At 35.1% G+C, this 21,381-nt stretch overlaps 3 protein-coding genes and 1 non-coding gene across 4 annotated transcripts; 1 reads left to right on the forward strand and 3 right to left on the reverse strand.

The window, feature by feature from the left end:
• The first annotated feature begins 1,845 nt into the window (after positions 1-1,845).
• On the forward strand, positions 1,846-2,344 carry LOC130932760 (uncharacterized). Its single transcript, XM_057862173.1, has one exon. It carries the CDS (start codon positions 1,864-1,866, stop codon positions 2,194-2,196), a length of 333 nt encoding a protein of 110 aa, XP_057718156.1. The 5' UTR covers positions 1,846-1,863; the 3' UTR covers positions 2,197-2,344.
• A 2,125-nt stretch (positions 2,345-4,469) lies between these two features.
• Positions 4,470-8,480, reverse strand: LOC130933571 (uncharacterized). Its single transcript, XM_057863199.1, has 5 exons — positions 7,999-8,480; positions 7,591-7,756; positions 6,906-7,065; positions 5,426-6,000; positions 4,470-5,036 (listed from the first exon to the last, which is right to left on the reverse strand). The coding sequence occupies exons 1-5, from the start codon at positions 8,478-8,480 to the stop codon at positions 4,470-4,472; spliced, it is 1,950 nt and encodes a 649-aa protein (XP_057719182.1).
• Positions 8,481-11,083: 2,603 nt separating this feature from the next.
• LOC130933572 (probable protein disulfide-isomerase A6) lies at positions 11,084-16,015 on the reverse strand. Its single transcript, XM_057863201.1, has 12 exons — positions 15,989-16,015; positions 13,258-13,436; positions 13,055-13,139; positions 12,843-12,940; positions 12,686-12,741; positions 12,371-12,488; positions 12,271-12,298; positions 12,098-12,189; positions 11,838-11,994; positions 11,620-11,744; positions 11,374-11,473; positions 11,084-11,149 (listed from the first exon to the last, which is right to left on the reverse strand). The coding sequence occupies exons 1-12, from the start codon at positions 16,013-16,015 to the stop codon at positions 11,084-11,086; spliced, it is 1,131 nt and encodes a 376-aa protein (XP_057719184.1).
• On the reverse strand, positions 13,745-13,816 carry TRNAP-CGG (transfer RNA proline (anticodon CGG)). The gene has a single exon. It is a non-coding gene; the product is annotated as a tRNA-Pro (tRNA).
• Positions 16,016-21,381: the final 5,366 nt, after the last annotated feature.

Raw genomic sequence — 21,381 nt, forward strand, 5'->3', positions numbered from 1 at the left:
AATTCCTATCGAATTCTGTGATAGATTACTTGTCCGAAAAACCATTTAGTTATAGACAAATTTTTTTGATGGTAATGTTTGGCACTACAATAAATTGTTTCCTGCACTATATATTATCGTCGGATTATTTCTTTGGTAAATTCAATGGTAATGTCAATTTAAAAAAAAAATATTATGATGCAATTGTTTTAAATTTTAATTTTTTATTTAAATTTATATTTTATATAATTAATGATTAATTTATAAATAATAAAAACTAATTATATAATATTAAATATCAAATATTTAAATAAATTAAACGTCTAATAAATTAAATAAATATAATAAAATAATAAAATAAAATCTTAATCACTAAAAATTTAGATAGTCGTTATTTTTATGATCCTGTTAAAGCCGTTCAAAAGACAATTCGTCTAAATATATGAATATATGATTATATATTTATATATGCGCGATTTCCATTGCCCAGTACCGTATCCGATCCCCAGCTAGCTCTAGATTTTCTCCCAATACTAATTTCCTGAAAAATACTTTGCTGGAAGATTACTGCAGCGTAACTTCCCAATATATTATAACTTGCATGGACATGTGGTCTAGGATTATAAATAAAATGTTAAAAAAGTTCATAGTCCAAACCATCTACTAGTCTTGTTTCCTCAACAAAACTGTTATACGCAGTTTTTTATTAGTGTAGTTTTTACTTATGGTATTAGTATTACTAACAATTTTGACATGTTAAGCATTTCCTTCTTTGACACTTTTAGTATAGCCGCATAGGCTATTGAACCGGCGGAAGAATAATTTACTATCTTTTTTTATAGTTAAAAGGAATTTATTATTGCTTTAGTTTTTTGTTCATTGATGTTTAATTTGTTGGGCTGCTACTTGTTATTTATGTTACGTTACTTTAACCTAAATTTGGACACATTTATACGTTGAACAAGTATAGATAACCGACTATGAGTGTAGTAAATTTGAGCCGATATTTTAAATTTTAAAAAAATTTAAATTTTAAAAAATGTGCCTACTAGTATTTGTGCTATGCATGTTCGTTGCATCTGTCAGTCGGTCACCCATCATCAGGATGATTCTTTTAACTAATTTTAAATGTTTCTTATTTTAGATTTTAAATATTTTTTATATATTTTAGATGTTTTTTTTTATATTTTTAGATAGTTCTTTTTTTATAGATTTTAGATGATTTTTTAAATAGTTTTAGATGTTTTTTATTTTTAAAAGTTATTTTTTAATATTTTTAGATGTGTTTGTCTTGTTAAATTTTAAATTTTTTTAAATTGATTTTAAATTTCCTTAATTAGTAGAATTTTTTTCCTAGTTGGCTTCACCTACCCCTAGTTGGATACCGACAAAATTGTCATACATTATTATTCAGCAAGTTGTACGGAGATGAGGAAACAAATAAAAACAGCACGTTTAGTTACTTGTTACACTAACATCCACATCATTAATTAAGTTACTAAAAATTTGAAAATTTAATGATCAAACTGAGTATACTTGACATTTTTGTTTTATTTCATAATAATAATAATAATCTCCCTTAAGATATAATTTAATCATATTTTAAGGTAATGTATGGTCTATAATTAGAGAAAGTTAAATTAAGAGGCAACATTAACTGGAGGCTTTGTTAAACAAAACATGATAAGCTGTCTCTGAATGCCTTCCCCGCCTCATGTTCCAGATTTAGAAGTCGTCTTCTTCCCTTCAAACATATATAAAATAAAAATTCATAATTCTTCTCTCGAGTTTCCTCTCTTTCTTTATCTCTTCTCGTTCCGTGCTTAATAAATTCTTGCACTAAAAATAAGAAGAGAAAAAGAAAGAGAGGACAATTAAACTCGTATGGAGGAGTCTTATGGACGCTATCAATATGAACAAAATAATATGAACAACGCGCGCGGTGTAAATAATGACAACAAAATGTGGTTATCATCAACCGTAAGGCAACCAACATCATCATGGGATTTATATCAAGAGCCGTCTTATTCGACGAGGACGAAGGCGGCGGCGAAGGAGACAAAGAGCACGTGGTGGTGGAATGATGCTGAGAGGAAGAGAAAACGGAGGGTGGCCAAATACAAGCTTTATGCAACTGAAGGCAAGTTCAAGCATAGTATCAAGAAAGGTTTTCGTTGGCTCAAGATCAAATGGATCAAGATGGTAAAAGATTATTAATTAATTAGATTCATACACAACACGTATGCATATATGAGTTGGAAAATTTGGAATTCATTGTAATATCTTGTGTGTTGTCTTATAAATAATCATCGTAACTGCTTGCATAAATGTTTGTATTTTTGTAGCAACCTTCTTTTTTGGTAATGTTTTTATGGGGGTTTGATTTTTCTTTTTAATTAATTAATTAGTTCCTCCATTTTGTGTAATTTGATCCTCTTATTATTATTAGTTCCTGCTTTCAAGGACTCTTTTATTAAACCAGAAATTTATCAACGTGAAATAGATTGCAACATGTTATTTTGTTGATGTTGAAATGCCAAATGCATTTCTAGTTGTTTGCGTTATTCAATTCCTTTCATTATTTAATTTATGAAAAAAAAAAGAAATGGATAGAACTTGAGGTTTTTAAAATCGTGCTTATTTTAAGGTTGAGGTTGTAGAAATGAAGAAAAAACAAGAACCATATTAGAGGCGTAATTAAGAGCTAACTAATTGAAATCATAATAGTCACAACATTATTGTTAACGTTACGTTAACCAAGCAATTTTCTTATTCCAACTCTCCAAGCCAAATTTATAAATCATATATAACAACCCTTCCCACACCCTTCCGGCTGCGGCAGCGGCACCGCGGTGGTGGTTTGGTTCATTACCTGAATTTGCTAGCTCATTTATCTTTCACATTTCTATCAATTTAATATAATACGTTGGGCTACGTTTCCTTTTTGGTATTGGAATTGAGACTAGAAAATTAAGACTAAGTATTGTATTTTGTAATTATAGATTGAAACTAAAATTTTAATTTTAGAATACAAAATTTCAATTCCTTTAATACTGCAAAAAATAAAAACACAACCGATAGAAATAGAGACTGAAATTTTAATAATATCTTTTTAAAATATTCTTATTTAACATTTTAAATTTTAAATATATTCTTTAATATTTATATTTATCTTAAATTAAACATAATATTAAAACATAATAATTATATATATTTTATACTAAATATAATACAAAAATTTAATTTAACTTTTATTTTTTAATTTCTATCTCATAATTTTTATCTTTTAAGTTTCACTTTTTCTTTCAAACATAATTTTATAGAGTGGAGTGTTTTTAGATGGAATAGCATAGATGCTTATTATTATATATATTTAAGAAGAGGTGATTCTTTCATTTAATAGTTAGCTTTTAATGTTATTTTTCTTAAGTATTTTAATGTTATTTGTTTACGACTACAAATTTAAAAAGACTAAAAGAGTGAAGTTAGAAATGACAATATAGAGTGGGAATGGTCTCTTTTCTCCCCACTCCACATCTTGAAATTTCATTTCATCCATTTTTCATGGCAGAAAAATAGTTCTCTTATCTTCGTTTTTTTGCAAAACAAATATGATATTTATTTTAATCAAGATATTTGTAAAATGGTATCAATCTTAAGTAGCGAATTGACAATAAATGGAGAAAGTAAAAAAGAGTTGCTAGCAGCCAGTGAAATAGCTATAGTAATAAAATTAGAAAGAAAAGGAAGAAAAGAATGATTGAGAAGAAATCGAGAGAAAGAGAGGAGTATTGTGATGATGAATTTTCTGATTCCAATTGAATAATACGTCATGAGAGCTTCACACTATGCTATATGGTTTATATAGTTGTGCAAAAGGTGTGAAAACAAAAAGAATAACAAATTATACTAGCTAGCCCTAACAAACTAGTCAGCTGAATAATTTAACAAACAAATAAAAATATACTAACAAATCTTTTACATTTAAAAATATTATTTTCAGCATATATATTAACCAACATCCCCCCACAAGTTGGTATTACTTGGCTTGTGTAGATCAAGTAATCCCAACTTGAATAGCAAGTACGAGAAGGGTCCCGGTGCAAGAGGCTTGGTAAACAGATCAGCCAGCTGCTCACTAGAGGCAATATGTTAAAGATTTGAAACTCCTTCTTTATATTTGTTACGAGCTACATGACAGTCAATTTCAACATGCATTGTCCGTTCATGAAAAACTGGATTTGAGGCAATATATATAGGAGATTTATTGTCACAGAATATATCAACGGGCAGGGGAGGAGAAATCTTGAATTCTTTTGGAAGTTTTAGCAACCATACAAGTTCACAAGTTCCATTTGCTAGAGCTCGATATTCAGCTTCAGAAGATGATCGAGAGACTTTTTTTGCTTCTTGCTTTTCCAAGATATAAGAGTTTGGTCAAGAAAGAAGCAATAATCAGTAATAGATTTTCTAGTATCCTTACAAGCCCCCTAATCAGAATCAGTATATCCAGAGAGAATAAAAGAATTAGAGGCAGAAAAAAAAAGACCTGATGCTGGTGACTGCTTCAAGTATCGAATCACTCTATAAACTGCCTTGAGATGAACATCAGTGGGACATTCCATGAATTGAGTAAGACAACCTACAGGGTAGCTCAGGTCGGGTCTGGTATTAGTGAGATAAAGAAGGCGACCAACCAGCCTTCTATAAAGAGTAGCATTGGGTAGAGGAGAGCCAAAATTTCTTGACAAAGGTGTAGTATAATCCATGGGTGTAGTGGCAGGTTTGGCTCCAAGTAAGCCACAATCATTGATCAAATCTAAAGCATATTTTCTTTGATAAAGAGCAATCCTTGTTTTACTTCTTGCTACTTCTATGCCAATGAAGAATTTTAAAATACCAAGATCCTTTATCTTGAATTTGCTGTCTAAGAAGCGTTTGACAGCTTCAATTTCTGAGAGATCATCACCAGCTAACACAAGATCATCGACATAGACCAAAATAGCAGTGAAGTTAACATTAGTGGACTTGGTGAATAAAGAGTGATAATTTTCTGACTGAATATATCCCAAATCAATAAGAGCATTGGATAGTTTGATGTTCTATTGACGGATCGTCTGTTTCAAACCATAAAGAGATCTTTCTAATTTACAAACTAACTTGGGATTATCACACTTCAGCCCTTTTGGTAACTTCATATAAACATCTTCATGGAGATCCCCATGAAGAAAAGCGGTATTGACATCAAGTTGATGAAGATGTCAATTCTTTGATGCTGCAATTGCTAAGAGAACTCTCACTGTGCTCATTTTAACAACCGGGATGAAGGTGTCAATATAATCAATGCCTGAAATTTGAGTGAACCCCTGAGCAACTAACGAGCCTTGTGTCATTCAATTGTCCCATCTGGGTTAAATTTCGTGCGAAAAACCCATTTACAACCTACTGCTTTCTTGTCAGGAGGAAGAGAAGTGACGATCCAGGTCTTGTTTTGCTCAAGAGCAGCAAGTTCTGCATCAATAACTTTTCTCCTGCAATCATGCATAACAGCCTCAGAGTAGTGCTTCGGGTCAGGGTTATTTATAAGTGCAAAAGTGAAGGCTAGGTATTTTGGAGAGAAAGATGCATATGACAAATGGTGTGATAAAAGATACTTACAGTTTGAAGAAGATCGAACAGCATTGATGGGATCCTCATGTGAGGCCATGCTGAAATAATGAAAGTCCTTAAGATATGAGGGTAGTTTTCTATCCCTCTCAGACCTTCTCAGGGCAGGCTGAGTTGGTTCAGGTTGAATGTGATCAACATGAGGCATAAGGGCAGTAGCATTATCACTATTTTCATGAATGTATGATGCAGATGCAGATGATGTAGAATTCTTACTAATCTCATTATTCAAAGATGTAAGAGAGCTATTATTATTAGAGACATCAACAGTAATTCTAGGATATGATGATGTATGAATAATATCCTCATAATGTGATGCAAAAGGCAATTGTAATTCAGGAAAAGGATCAAAATCTGTTGGATTAAAAGAGTGTTGTGAGTGAGAATTTGAGTTTGCATGAGTCTTGGTTATTGTTTGAACAGATCTGAAAGGAAAGACGTGTTCAAAAAATTCTGTATTTTGTGAGAAAAAAATTTCTTTTGTGTTTAAATCAAACAAAATAGAACATTTGGTTCCTGACTTGGAGCCTAAGAAAATACACTTTCGAGCTCTAGGATCTAGTTTTGTCCTACCAACTGTAAGTGTTGAAGCAAACACAAGACAACCAAAAACTTTAAACTCATTTAGATCAGGTTTTGAATGAAATAAAGCCTCATATGGAGTTTTATTGTTCAAAAAGGCACTAGGTAATCTATTAATTAAATGAACCGAATGTTGCACAGCATAATGCCAAAAATATTTGGGAACATTTGAATGAAACAATAATGCTCTTGCAACTGTGAGTAGGTGTTGATGCTTTCTCTCCACAACACAATTTTGTTGTGGAGTTTCAACACAAGAAGTTTGATGTTCTATGCCTTTTGAACTATAAAATGAGTCCATTTTGAATTCCATACCATTATCAGTTTGAATTCGCTTAATTCTTTTGCTGAATTGTGTTTGCACAAGTTGGACAAAGTCTTGAACCAAATTTCTAGTTTCAGATTTCAATTTCAGGCAATAAATCCATGTGAACCGAGATTTGTCCTCAACTATAGTTAGAAAATATTTATGACCTGAAATTGATTGAATAGAAAGAGGTCCCCAAATATCAATATGCAATAAATCAAAAGCATTTTCAGAATTTGTATTGCTTGTTGTGAATGATAATTTTCTCTGTCTAGTATATTGACAAGAATCACAAACATGTGAAGAAGTAATGCAATTAATAAAAGGAAAGCTTTTTTGCATAGTAATCATCTGGTGTAAGGTAAATGACCTAGTCTAGCATGCCAAAGAGTTCTTAGGTCTTGCTGCACACTAAGAGCTATAGATTGTATCCTAAAATCTAATAAAGGCAGTTTCATAGGTTCAGCATTCATCACATATAAGTCTCCTTGCATCTCAGCTTGCCCAATCATCTTCAGTGAAGGAAGTGCCTGTATCTCACAGTAAGAATCAGTGAATCTAAATTCACAATGTAATGATTTAGTAAGCTTGGAAACAGAAATTAAATTGTATTTAAAGTGAGGTATGAATAAAACATTGGTAAGGATTAAAGAGATTGACAATTGCATAGTTCCACAAATATTCGTAGAGGTCTTAGATCTATCAGGTAGATTAACCAAAACAGGCTTTATATGATAAAAGATTTTAAAAAAATCTTGAAGATAACAGGCATGATCAGTAGCACCACTGTCTAGTATCCAAGAGGTTTTAGTAAAACATGCATTCAAAATATGTCTACCTTTTGGCTGAGTTAAGGTGGCTGAGGAAGTGGTATGATTCACACTACTTGAAGCTGTCATGAGTGGTTGCTGGAGAAGAGCAATTAAAATTTGCTTCTGGTTTGGAGTCAAGACAAGACCTGGATCGTCACTTCTCTTCCTCCTGGCAAGAAAGCAGTAGGTTGTAAATGGATTTTTCGCACAAAATTCAACTCAGATGGGACAATTGAAAGACACAAGAGCAGTTTCAGTACTACCTTCTTCTTGAGCAGAATCAGTAATGTCACCACCAGCACCTGAATCTTCAATTTCACCTTCAATGCTGCTGTGATTTGCACTTTTCTGCTTCCAGTGTGCAGGAAAACCATTTTTCTTGTAGCAATTTTCAACCAAATGCCCAATTCTATTGCAATAAGTGCATAATTTGGAAGTGTATCTTTTACCAAAAGTCTTCTGAGCAGTGTTTTCCTTCCAACCACTTTGACCTCGTCCTCTGCCTCTTGAGAAATAACTACCTCTTTGTTGATGTTGTACTTCCATAGAATTTGTGATTATCTTTGTATCCAAGAAATCTGAACTTATTTCCCTCTCTTGTTGAGTTAGCATTGCCAAAATAGCATTAATATCGGACAATATTTTAGTAACATAATTTGGGATTTCACAGTAGAGTATTGCTCATTTAGACCTCTGAGAAATTTCACAACGTATTCTTCAGAAGCATAATCCCTAATAATTTTTAATCCACAGTTGCAGCCATTAACACAAGCTATACAGCTAGGAATTGTACGAAAGTTCTCTAATTCTTCCCAAACAGACTTCAATTTGGTAAAGTAAGAAGTAACAGTTAAATCACCTTGTCTGATAGTGTAGAATTCCTCTTTCAATTCTCCAACTCTGAAGACATCTCCATGTGAGTAACGATTCTTCAAGTCCTTCCACAGATCTGAAACATTGCTAATCCACATCACACTCTTAGCAATTTCTGGGGAGAGCGAGAGGTTGAGCCATGAAAGCAAGATGTTATTGCAGCGATCCCAATCTTCAAACAAAGGTTGATTCTCAGCTGGTTTTGGAATCGAACCATCCAAGAACTTCACCTTGTTCTTTGATCTGAGTGCTCTCCACATATCGTGCAACCATTGGTAGTAGTTTTGAGAAGTAAGTTAAAGCGGAATCAAAGCCGTACCTGGGCTTTCACTCGGATGCAAATAATACGGGCTGATGGGGTCAGAGATTAAAGAAGAAGAGTTCGATCTGTTGAGCTGAGCTTGAAATTGTGAGAACTGACGCATAAACGCTGTTAACCGTTCGAAATCTGCAGTGGAATCTACTTGAGTGTTGGTATTTGAGTTGTTTTCTTCGCTTATCGCCATTGATGTAACCTAGCACTAATACCATGTAAAATGGTATCAATCTTAAGCAGCAAATTGACAATAAATGGAGAAAGTGAAAAAGAGTTGCTAGCAGCCAGTGAAATAGCTGCAGCAAAATTAGGAAGAAAAGGAAGAAAAGAATGATTGAGAAGAAATCGAGAGAGAGAGAGAGGAGTGTTGTGATGATGAATTTTCTGATTCCAATTGAATAATACATCATGAGAACTTCACACTATGCTATATGGTTTATATAACTATGCAAAAGGTGTGAAAACAAAAAAAATAACAAACTATACTAGCTAGCCCTAACAAACTAGTCAGTTGAACAATCTAACAAACAAACAAAAATATACTAACAAATCTTTTACATTTAAAAATATTATTTTCAGCATATATATATTAACCAACAATGTTAAAAATATATTTTTATAAATATATTTATTTAAAATATAATTTATTTATTTCACCATACTTTAAATAAAGATAATACTTTTATAAAATATCAAAATCAAATTCTGCAAATTCACTATCTAATGGCTAAAAAAATATTTTTACATAAAAATAATTATAATTTTTTTATTAAAAAATTCACTAAAAAAATAGTCTTATGAAGTTCTTGTAGAGATTATTTATTTCAATAAAATATATTAATTTTACTTTAATTAAGATAAAATATATTGAATATTTTTTATATATCTTTAATAAAAATAACAGATATGAAATACTTAAATTTTAAATAAAATATACAATACAATTTTTAAAAAGAAAAAAGTATTGTAAATCATTTATCTTTTATATTTCCATATTTTTAACATATATATTATGTTAGAGCTAGGTATTCTATAATATCTAACATACAATATCGAATAACATAGGACGCTTAATATTATATTTAAAAAGAGTGTTTCTTTTCTTTTAAATCTTAATAGTTAGCTTTTTAATGCAATTTTTTTGAAATATTTAGTAATGATATTGGAGCTTAAGTTTTCAGCAATTATTGACCTTTTGATTGATGTTTATGACTACAATTTAAAAGTGGTGAAATTAGGAATGACAATATAGCGGAACAGGGACGGATCTTCTACCTTCATCCCACATCTTGAAATTTCACCCCATTCTTATTTTTCACGACAGGATAATATTTCTCTTCATCCTCATTCTTTGCAGAAAAATATAGTCTTATGGGATTCTTGTGGAGATTATTTATTTTAATAAAAAATATTAATTCTACTATAATTTAAGATAAAATATATCTAATATTTTATAATTATTATATCATTAATAAAAATAATTAATCAAATATTTAAATCTTAAATAAAATATACGATATAAATTTAAAAAAAAAATATTGTAGATTTTAAATAATTCAAATTTAAAGTGTTTTCTAATATTCAAATATTAGTATTTTTATTATAATTTTTTTATAGTTCGATGATTTTTTAGGATAAAGTATTATTTTGATCCTAATATTCGACTTAAATTCTTTTAACTCTTAATATTTTAAATGTCCTATTTTTATCCTAAAAGATTTTAAACGGATTTAATATTATTCTACCTTTAAATTCGATTTGATTAATTAACCAAAAAATTTTTACATGAGCAATAATTGATGGATCAATTTTACTTATCCATTAAAATCGAATATTATATTAGACTTTTAAATATGCTAATTATTCATGTTAAATTTAACTTTAGGACAACATTAAATTCATTCGAAACTTTTTTAGACTAAAATAGAATATTTAAATCATTAGAAATTAAATTAGAATTTAGTCCTAATTTTGGAGACCACTATAATACTTTATCTTTTTTTATTATTTTAGTTTAATATATATATATACATTAAATTAAATTAATATATATGATTTTTTCGAGACAGAAGTTCCCACAGGTTGGGGGATAAAGTTCCCATCCCCATTTTAAAATTCTCCACATAAAACTTTTTTATTTCTATCCCCGTTCTCACAAGATAATTTTTGCCCTCATTCTTATTCTTATTCCTATTTTCCTTACGGATCTTCATTGTTATTCCTAGTCCGTATCTCATAATAAAAAAAAAAGTTTGATGTAGTAATAATTAATACATTACATGATAAATTAAAGGGTATAAAGGTTTTCACTCTTCTTTGGACTGAGATCAGTATTTATAAATACACACATGTTTGGAACTATTAAAATACAGAGCAAATGAACAATTATACTACCTGATTGAAGTATCTTTTGTTTTAATTTTAAAGGTTACATTGCAAAAATAAGCCTAATAGACTAGTACCTATTTAGGTGACATAAAGAAAACTAAGGAATTACATGCAGCATCTGAATGCCATTAATTACCCTTTATTTCACCATCTTAAGGATTAAGCAAATAAAGATAAGATGTTCTTCTTGAGAGTGAATTCATCTGTCTTGGTTGGGTTTATTGACTGCACCAAAACATAGAAAAACCAATTAACATGTGCAGCCAAGTCATGCATCCATATGTATGGTCTTTTTGAATGAGGTTGATAAATGAGAATTATTAAATAATGTAATAGATTTGACTAAATATTATTCAAAGCTCTAAACTATTAACTTTACACAAATTTAACTACACTTGAGCTTCCACCTTTGATAATAGTTATTTAAGATCCAAAGTTAACAAAATTACCTTTTCAAGCATTCTCTCAAGCCGTTGAACCTCGTTCTTTGCATACTCTTTACCCTTTTCCATACAGTTCTTAGCAAGTTTTAAGTACAATTTGCCATATCTGGGAAAAATTAAATCAAAATCTTTTAGAGAGAAAAACATAACAGTTAGGAGAAATTGAATCAAACAAACCATAAAAGACAGAGTTGTAACCAAATACTTAGGACTATATATACAATAATAATATAACCACGAAATTGTTCAAACCTTGCATCAGATCCTTCAAGATCCTCAACTTCCTCTTCAAGTTGTGAATAGATGGCCTTTTTGTCATTGTCACCTGCATTCACAAATTTCTTCACCAACTTATCCAGGGATGCTACTATACCAGCCTGTTCCAAGAACAATTAATTAAGCCTTTTAGAGATTAAAAACACGAGAATGAAGTACAGATTGAAAAAAATGGTATCAAAAGAGGTACCAACTTTAGAAGTAAGTCTTCCTTGTCCATCGCGATTTGTGCCACATTTCTCATTGATGTAAGATACAATATCATCCAAATTACGAGCACCTTCATAAACTTCACCAGCTTTATTGCTCTTTCTGAACAATTTCAGTTTGGGATAACTAGTAATTTCATATCTGTACTGGCAGAATTTACAAATCAATTAATGCACATGTGTGTATCTAATTAGAATTATATATCATTTAAAATTCAATCTACACACATGGTATATGTACTTACTTTGTAGTTACATCCTTGTACATGTCACCATCAATACTAGCTATAACTACATCTTCTTCTAGTTTAAATGCTGTAGCAACCTTTTCATAAGTCTATAGAAACAACGAACAGAAGGATTAAGTCATTAAGCTATGACTATAAGCTATAATTAGGACAGATAATAACATCCTTACAGGGGCAAAGGCCTTGCAATGTTTGCACCTGCAAGAAATGTTTTTTTTAATCAGAAAAATTAAAAATGAAGAATTTAAGATGGTAAAAATCTGTACTTACCAGGGTGCATAGAACTCAACAAGAACATGTTTTGTTTTATCCAAGACAATCTTATCAAAGTTAAATAAGGTGAGAGGCACCACATCAGATGGAGTTGTTGCTATCTTTACATTGGTACCTATATTAACAACACATATTTGTTTCATCACAGTGACAATGCAAATGCAGAAGAAAATTTAGATTAATACGGTAATGTTAGGGGACAAAAAAAAAAGCCAAAAACAGCAACAATTAATGAATGTTAAATAAGACAAATTACGGTTGTTTTTGGCTTTTTTTTTTTTTGTTATCAAACATTTTCAAGATTAATAATACCTCCTTTCATGTTCACAAATCCAACAAGGGCTTCTGCGGTTTTTGCACCTTCATATCTAGTTACACCACATTCAAGCAAATCAAACCAATTCGTTCATATATATGTGACTGATAATCTAGAAGTGAATTAAGGAAAGGGGTTCAGGTGCGAGCTTACAACATAGGTTCTAAAGAACCCTGAGGAAACCACTTAATTGTAGGGTAAACAGAAACCCCATATTTAGAGCAAATGCTTTTATCTGCATCACAATCTACCTGTGCGCACACATGTTAGGTGTATACTAAAATCAACTACCAAAATTAATTATATAAAATACGTATTAAAATATAAAATGAACTAGTGTACATAGTATTTTTGAGATTACTAACTTTGGCGATCAAAACGGACTTGGTTTTCTTGAAAGTTGCTGCGAGCTTTTCATACTCCGGTACAAGCTTTTTACAGTGGCCACACCTAACAACATGCATTGGAAGAATAATTAACGAGTGAAGAATGATAAAGCGTTGCATGCACTGAATCAAATCTTGATTTAATATTAAGTAAGGGAAGAACGTAACGTAGAAGAGCGTACCAGGGAGCGTAAAACTTGATGAGAACGCCGCGATCATGGCCAACCTCGTTTTCGAAGTTGTCCTGTGTGAGCACAAAGGCGTCGTCTTCTTCCGCAAAAGACGACTGAAACAAGAAGAGACCCATTATTATCGCTACGAGGGCCATCATGAATGTGCTGTGCACTCCAGGATCCAAAAGCTGATCGAGTCTCCGGAATTAGTCTTGGTTTTCGTTATTGTAAAATTATTGTGGCGTTACATTCATCATTTAACAATAATTAACACCATCGCTTTGATAAGTGATTATTATTATTATTAGATTGATGTTGTTGTCGCTAGATACAAAATCAATGCTCATCTTGGCACTCATTATTTCAAATCTACCATTCATGTAAGAGAGTGTATACTTGGTATTAGTGGAAGAGTTTTTTGCATGAGTATAAAACTATAACTATAAACTGTATGAATAATTTAAGATTACTTAATTGAAAATTAATAGATCTAACTGGAGTGTTCCGAGAATCGAACTCGGGACCTCTCGCACCCGAAGCGAGAATCATACCACTAGACCAAACACCCTTCTTGCCGTTGTTTGGGGATGTTCATTGCTTCACTCCTCAATCAATTTATTTCAACATTCCATGCTGCCAACCAGCATAAAATATATGTCTGTCTTACCCGCCGCAAATGAGGGTTGTCCAAATATATATGGAAAATTATTACATAATTCCGCTGAGAAAATTAGAATATGATATTTCACGTACCAAAAGTTTGCCAAATAGTTATTGGTCTTGTAGTGAGAGTGGAAATGACAAAAATAACTCTATTTATAGAGTTGATTTGTTACAAAAGACCAACTCAAAAAGAACGTTTATGGCTCGTGGTTAACATCTTATGATAAAAAAATTACTTTATAAATCAATTTGACTAGATCGAGTGATCAGTTTACTTGTCTGTTTAAGTAAGTGACGGATGTTTGAATCTCACTTTATACATACAACAATTCATTACATCCCACTTTATGTATATAATAATTCATTAGTCAGCGTCAGATCTTTAAATAAAACTCAAATCTACAATAAATTAGTTATTAATTTGTCAAACTAAAAAATATCATTAAAAAAAATCACTTTACAAATACTGGCCCATAAATAGTCCCCGTTAAGTTTCTGAGTTGTAATCTCTTGTTTCTTCTCTTTTGGGGTGTTAGCCCTCTTTGTGTACAAAAAAAATGGAAATTAATTTCCAGTGGATATATATACAGACAATATCATAAATAAATTATATAAGTTAATATAATAAATAAATAGCTATAAGTTAATATTTTGAAAAGTTTAACAGAGTCATATAGGTCATTAACCATTTAACCATATTATGTATATATTAAAAATTAATTGCTTATATAAAATATAAATATTAAAGTATAAAATATACATTAAAAATAAATTAAATAATATATATATATATATATAGTGACTAATTTAATGATTAATTTTTTTGTGTACATAATATTTTTGCATAAATCATAGCATTGGAGTGCATAAAGAAACAACCAATATTAAATTATTTAAGTTTGGTTTAGTAAAATTTTTTAAAAAGGTGTTTGTACTTTTTAAAAACACAAATTTTTTATTTTGTATTTAGTAAATTAAAAAGATTATGTACTTGTATTTGCAGCTTTTAAAATATTGGGATACTTTTAAAAGTAACTAAGATAAAATTTTTTAAAGTTGGTCTATGCTTTTTAAAATTTAAAAGTCTAATATAACCTCATATATTAACTAATTTTCAAATTTAACGTTTAAATTTATGTCTTTTATAGTTTAAATTTTAAAAACTATTTTATCAAACGTAATTGTTGTTACTTGTATTTATTAAAAGTCATTTTTTATTTGATTTATCAAACATAAATGCTATATATATTTTTTAAAAAACTATCTTTTAAAAATTAAATTTTATAAACTATTTTTAAAAGATAAAAATTTTACCAAACTAAACCCTAGTGTAACTTATTATTTACGAACCGTTTAATGTTGAATGTATAAACTCACACACTATTATCTAATTTTGATAATTAAACTATAGAGTTTAATTTAATCAAATAAATAATTCAAGTAGAATTTGAATTTATTTTGATAATTAAATTATAGAGTTTAATTTAGATTTATTTTTAAAATTACATAAAACATGCAAATTTTTTTACTTATATATTAATATTTTGTTATAAAATGATTTTAAGTTTTTTTAATTTACTTTTCTTGCATCAATTAAGCAATCAAAACACGATAATAAAATTTCACCTTATTTTACTAAATATTTTTTTCTATTATTATAATCATCTATCTTTAAATAAATCACAAATATATGATATTAAAATGCGTATGATAATTAAATCTAATCAACATTATCACTATCATTCTAAAACTATTTCAAAATCAACATTTTTTTAATATAATATGAAATCAACCAAATACTAAAAAATTTATGCACTAATATTTTTATTGATATATTGAACAATATGAAAAATATTATTTAATTGGCATAAACTGTTCGGTTGGTTGATTACCGGACGATTCGGGTGGAGGTTTGAGATGGTGGGGACGCCTTATTCTGATCGGTTGTGATCGGATCGGGCCAACTGGGCTGCCAAGCTCTTGTTGTAGAGAGAGGGGTGTCACCTGCAAAGACACTCCGACGCTCTAGTCAGTTAGTGTGTAGGCGAGAAATAGACAGGTGGAATGTGTGACGTACCTTAGGGAAGAGCTGAACCCCCCCCATATATATCGTATTAGGGGTGGGCCCTGCAAGGGCAGGGCCCACCTTCCTCGAAGCTTCCTTAGACAGCTGTGATGAGGAGCTGCCCAGGACGCGTGTTCGGGTCAGACTTCGAAGGTTTTCCACCGACCGTCTGGGTCGGAGGGCCCATGCCGCTTTGGGCCAGGCCGTAAGAGTGCCCCCAACGCGCCAGTAACAGCTGTGTGGTCTGTTGTTGGCGTGTTATTCCTTCTTCGCGTGTTGTCGTCAGATCGGCCATCCGTGGAGAGGACGCGATCTTTGCGCGCGTGTCCGTTCGTTGCTGAGGTGACCTTCTGTCGCCTCGTTCCTCGCGTAGTGCATTAAATGCTCATAATGGGTTTAAAACCCTTCGTGCAAAGACTAATATACCCCTAGGCTTTCGCACTCCTTTTGGTGGTAGTTTTAAAACAGTTTTGTGATTCCTTTGGTGTTCATTTGGCGTTTACCTTTTCGTTTCCAATCTAGCTATCCCCATCTTCTTCTCCCTCAGCAATTCAGGGTGTTGTTTTTGTCTTCCTTTCAGATCTTTGCAATCAATACAGGTAATTATGCATCCTTTTTACCCTCTTTTTGTTGTTCTTTTGCTTCTGTTGTTGCTTCCTTTTCATGCATGCTGTTTGTTTAACTTTGCATGATGGTTGATCCTTGGCTTTAAGTGGGTGCGTTAGGGGGAGGTTGCCATTCTAGGATGGATTTTGTTTGGGTTTTACCTTTTATCCGTGTTTAGTTTTAGTTGCAGAATAGGTTGAGTTTAGTTTCTGCGTTCACTCCGAGCACCCGACCTCTTAGACTAACCGGGTGGTACCCCCATGTAGGTATGGCTCGCATCGCCTCCCGAGCTTCCCTTTCTCCCGCGGCGTACGACCCCTACGCCTGGGTGGTTTCCGATCTGAAGGACTCCCCCCAATCAAATGGGCGAGGAGGAGCTCACCGAGTTACGTCAAAACGGGCACTTATGCGGCAGAACCGACGAGGAGTCTAACTATGACGTCTTCGTCCTGGCTCCCCACGAGCGATTGTACGAGATCAACTTCAGTGCTCCCCGAGTTGCCGACTGGATTTGGTTTTATAAATCCATGTTTACGCAAGTGGGCGTTCGTATTTCTTTCTCCGCCTTCCAAATTGCGCTCATTGGCCGGATTTCCGTGGCACCGTCGCTGCTGCATCTGAACAGTTGGGCTTCAATCCGCTGTTTTGAGATGGTTTGTGAATATCTCGAGCTGCCGGTGTCTGTGGATGTCTTCCTTTTCTTTTTCAGCCTTACAAACCCTTCGAAGGAAGGGAAAGCGAGGAAGGGGTTCATGTCTTTCCGATCTGCCCAAGGTCGAAGAATTTTTGGTTTATTTGAGGACTCTTACCACGGGTTCAAAGATAAGTATTTCAAGGTGCGCCCCATCAAAGGTCGTCATCCTTTTTGGCTGTCGTTAGAAGGGCAACGCCTCATCCCGACGTATTGGAGCTTCGGGGCGGTGTCTAATGCCTTTATTAAAGTAACCTATAAGGGTATGTCCGCTGTGGACAAGAAGATTGCCGACGTGTTATGGGCAGTCTTTGGGAGGAATCATGTGAATCCTCACCTCCTCATGGGTGATCGGGAAGTCGGTCGGAACTATATTTGTGAGCAGTTTTAACTTGAGCTTTCCTTTTTGTTTCTTGCCCCTTTCTTTTTTTTTTAGTATTCCATTGCGACTAACAATCTCCTTTTCCTGTTACAGTGGGGATGTCTGCCGAGGTGACGGATCTCCATGACTTGTTCCAGACCTTTCTATGTGCGAGTGACGACGAAGCGGCCAACGAGAAGTCGACTGCCCCCCCCCCCCAGAGGATAAGAGTAAGGCTTCTTCCAAGCTGGAAGTTGTGGCTGATGAGGTTGGCACTTTGGTTCAGGGTGCGTTAGCTCATGGGGACAAAGAGGTGCGTGTTTCCCTTTTTCCCGAAGTGGTCGGTATTGGGGGTTCGACGTCTAATCCAGTGACCGACGACGACGTGGAAGAGGTGCCCAATCTCAAAAGGAGAAAAATGTCCAGCAATCCTGAGGGGGTCCTCACTGTGATGGAGAAAAATTTTGACGCTGGGAATTTCATAGACGCTCAGTTGATTCCTGGCACTGAAGAGCACTTCCACGAGTCATCTCTGGCCGGACAAGCGAGGTGGATGTATCGTACCCTCCTGCGCGACGCAGTGATAGCTTGGAAGGCCGAGTTTGAGCTGTCCGGGATGGAATCCCTCCGTAGGAGGTTGGAATCTGCTGGGAAAGCTAATAATGATCTTAAACGGGAAGTTGAAACTCTTCGGGAGCAACTTGAACAATCTAATGAGAAGCTCCAGGCTGCCGAGAACAAGGCCTCTACTGCTAGTAAAAAACTGGAGGAGTCTGATGCCACCGTTTCGCAACTTGTCGAGCGGGAAATGACTTTAGAGGGTCAAGTCGGCGTGGCTCAGGGGCGGGTGACCGCGCTAGAGAAAGAGCGCGACGCGGCCGTTTCGGCGAAGGAGGCTGTCGAGACTGAGTTTGCGGGGTGGAAAACAAAGTACAAGGAAGTCGTTAAGCAGGGAAAAGGTGCAATATTGGCGACTGAGGAGGCCCCTAAGGCTCAGGTCCAAATCGTTGCCCCTGACTTCGACACGTCGGCAATCAGTGTCTTCAAGATGATCAAAGACGGCAAGATTGTCAACATGCCCAGAAAATGACTTCTTATGTCTTGTATAACTTCATGAAATCTTTGTGAGTGGTTTTATTTAGTCTTGTGAACAATGGATTTTTGGGTCATCTGTCCGGTTTATTGTAGTTAATACTTTCCCGTTTGTCTGGTTGTGTTCTCGTTTTATTCACCGTTATTGGTTTGTTGTTTGCACTCGTTCTACCGTATTGATGGTATTCTGGCTGAGCCAGGTCGTGGCTTTTTAGTGTAGCCGTTTGCCGTCGTGGTAGCTGAAGGTCTCCCGGGGTGATCAGTCCCGGGGTCGCATATTATTGTGTTGTTCGATGCGCGTTGCGTGGGATTCATTTGCACAATGGGTTGTCCGAGAAAAGTAAACAAAAGAAACAAAACTTTTGGCAAGTATATTTTAGTCGGTAATTACACAAAAGGTCTATAAGCCATATTAAAAAGTACAATCTCATGAATTGACTACTTAGCTCGTTTGGTCGCTAAATCGCCGCGCGCGTGCTAGGAGTAAAACCTTCTCAAGTTGCTCACGTTCCATGTTCTTTGTATTTCTTTGCCATCGAGCCTTTCCAACTTGAAGGCGCCTTTACCAATCACCTATTTAACTTTGTAGGGACCTTCCCAGTTCGCCGCCAGTTTGCCTTCTCCCGGGGTCGGTAGACCGATATCATTGTGCCTTAGAATGAGGTCATTTGGTTCAAACTCTCTCTTGAGTACTTTGGTGTTGTAGCGCAGGGCCATTCTTTGCTTTAGCGCTGTTTCCGTCAAGTGGGCCATCTCTCTGGCTTCATCTATTAGGTCCTTCTCCACAGCTTCCCCCACTCCCTTCAGAAGTAATCGTGGGCTTGGTTCCTCGATTTCCACAGGTATTACTGCGTCTAGCCCGTATGTTAGTCGGAAGGGGGTCTCCCCAGTGGTTTACTGCTCGGTTGTAGGGTAGGACCAGAGGACCGAGGCGAGCTCGTCGGCCCAAGCGCCTTTTTTATTATCCAGCCGCTTCTTAAGTCCTAACAGGATGATCTTGTTCGCGGACTCGACTTGTCTGTTTGTCTGGGGGTGTTCTACTAAGGAGAACTTTTGTCTTATGCCCAGGCCGGTGAGGAACTCCGTGAACTTCTTGTCGGTAAATTGTGTCCCGTTGTCCGAGATGACGACCTCCGAGATACCGAACCGTGTTATCACTTGCCTCCATATGAACTTCCTGCAATTGGATGAGGATATGCTGGCCAGCGGCTCGGCCTCTATCCATTTGGTGTAGTAGTCAATGGCGACTATGAGGTATTTGACTTGTCCCGGACGAACCGGGAAGGGCCCCAAGAGATCGACTCCCCATTGTGAGAATGGTCGGAAGGACGTTAACAAGCTTAGCTCGGAAGCTGGTGCTCTGTGAAAATTGGCGTTTTCTTGACACTTGACACACTTTCTAACGAATTCTTTAGAGTCTGCCATCATTGATAGCTAGTAGTATCCAGCTCGGATTAACTTTCTTGCTAGGGCTTTGCCCCCTATGTGATGGCCGCAACACCCTTCATGGACTTCCCTGAGAACATAGTCCGTTTGGTCGGGGTGTAGGCATTTCAATAGGGGTTGGTTGAGTCCTTTTCTGAACAACTGACCCTGGATGATCGCGTACTTGGCTGCTTCCCTTCTCAGTTTCTTAGCATCTTTTTCGTCGTCGGAGAGTTTGCCGTTTTCTAAAAAGTTGGTGATGGGATCTAACCATGAGGGGCTTAGCCTTGCCAGGTGCAGAGTGACTGCCGGCTCCCTCATCATACTCTGGATGAGAGATCGATTGCCTTCTCCCGGTTTTGTGCTGACTAGTTTTGATAGGAGATCTGCCCGTGTGTTCCTTTCTCTTGGAACGTGGTGGATCGTGACCTCCTCGAATTTCTGGCTCAAATCCTTGATTTTCTCCAAGTACTTTTGTAGTAGCGAGTCTTTGGCTTGGTAGCTCCCGTTCACTTGGGAGGTGACGACTTGTGAATCGCTGCATATTTCCAACCTCGCCGCTCCAACTTCCTTTGCTAGGGCTAAGCCCCCTATGAGGGCTTCGTATTCTGCTTGGTTGTTCGAGACGGGGAACTCAAACTTGATTGACTGCTCGTATACGACCCCGGCTGGGCTCTCTAGGATGATCCCGGCGCCCCCGGACGTCTGATTGGAGGCCCCGTCCACGTGGAGCCTCCACTGTGTGCCCGTCTCTTCGGTTGGATCTCCCGTCACTTCTACCAGGAAGTCTGCCATTGCTTGCGCCTTGATTGCTTGCCGGGGTTTGTATCGTATGTCATATTGGGAGAGTTCAATGGACCAAGTCATCATCCTTCCCGCCAAATCGGGTTTCTGGAGTACTTGTTGGATTCCTTGGTCCGTTCTTACGACAATCTGGTGACCTTAGAAGTATTGTTTTAACCTCCGAGAAGAGGTCAAGAGTGCCAGAGCTAGTTTTTCCAGTTTGCTGTACCTTAGTTCTGCCCCTTGTAGGGCTCTACTCACGAAATAGACTGGTTGTTGAACCTTTCCTTCTTCTCGTATCAAAACCGTGGCCAGGGCTTCTCCCGTTATGGCGAAGTACAGGTATAACGGCTCTCCGGCCTTTGGCTTCCCGAGCACAGGGGGTGTTGCTACGATTTCCTTGAAGTGTCTGAAAGCTTCCTCGCACGCAGGCGTCCATTCAAATGC

The sequence above is a fragment of the Arachis stenosperma genome, chromosome 6 (genome assembly GCF_014773155.1).
Source record: "Arachis stenosperma cultivar V10309 chromosome 6, arast.V10309.gnm1.PFL2, whole genome shotgun sequence".
Classification (NCBI taxonomy): Eukaryota; Viridiplantae; Streptophyta; class Magnoliopsida; order Fabales; family Fabaceae; genus Arachis; species Arachis stenosperma.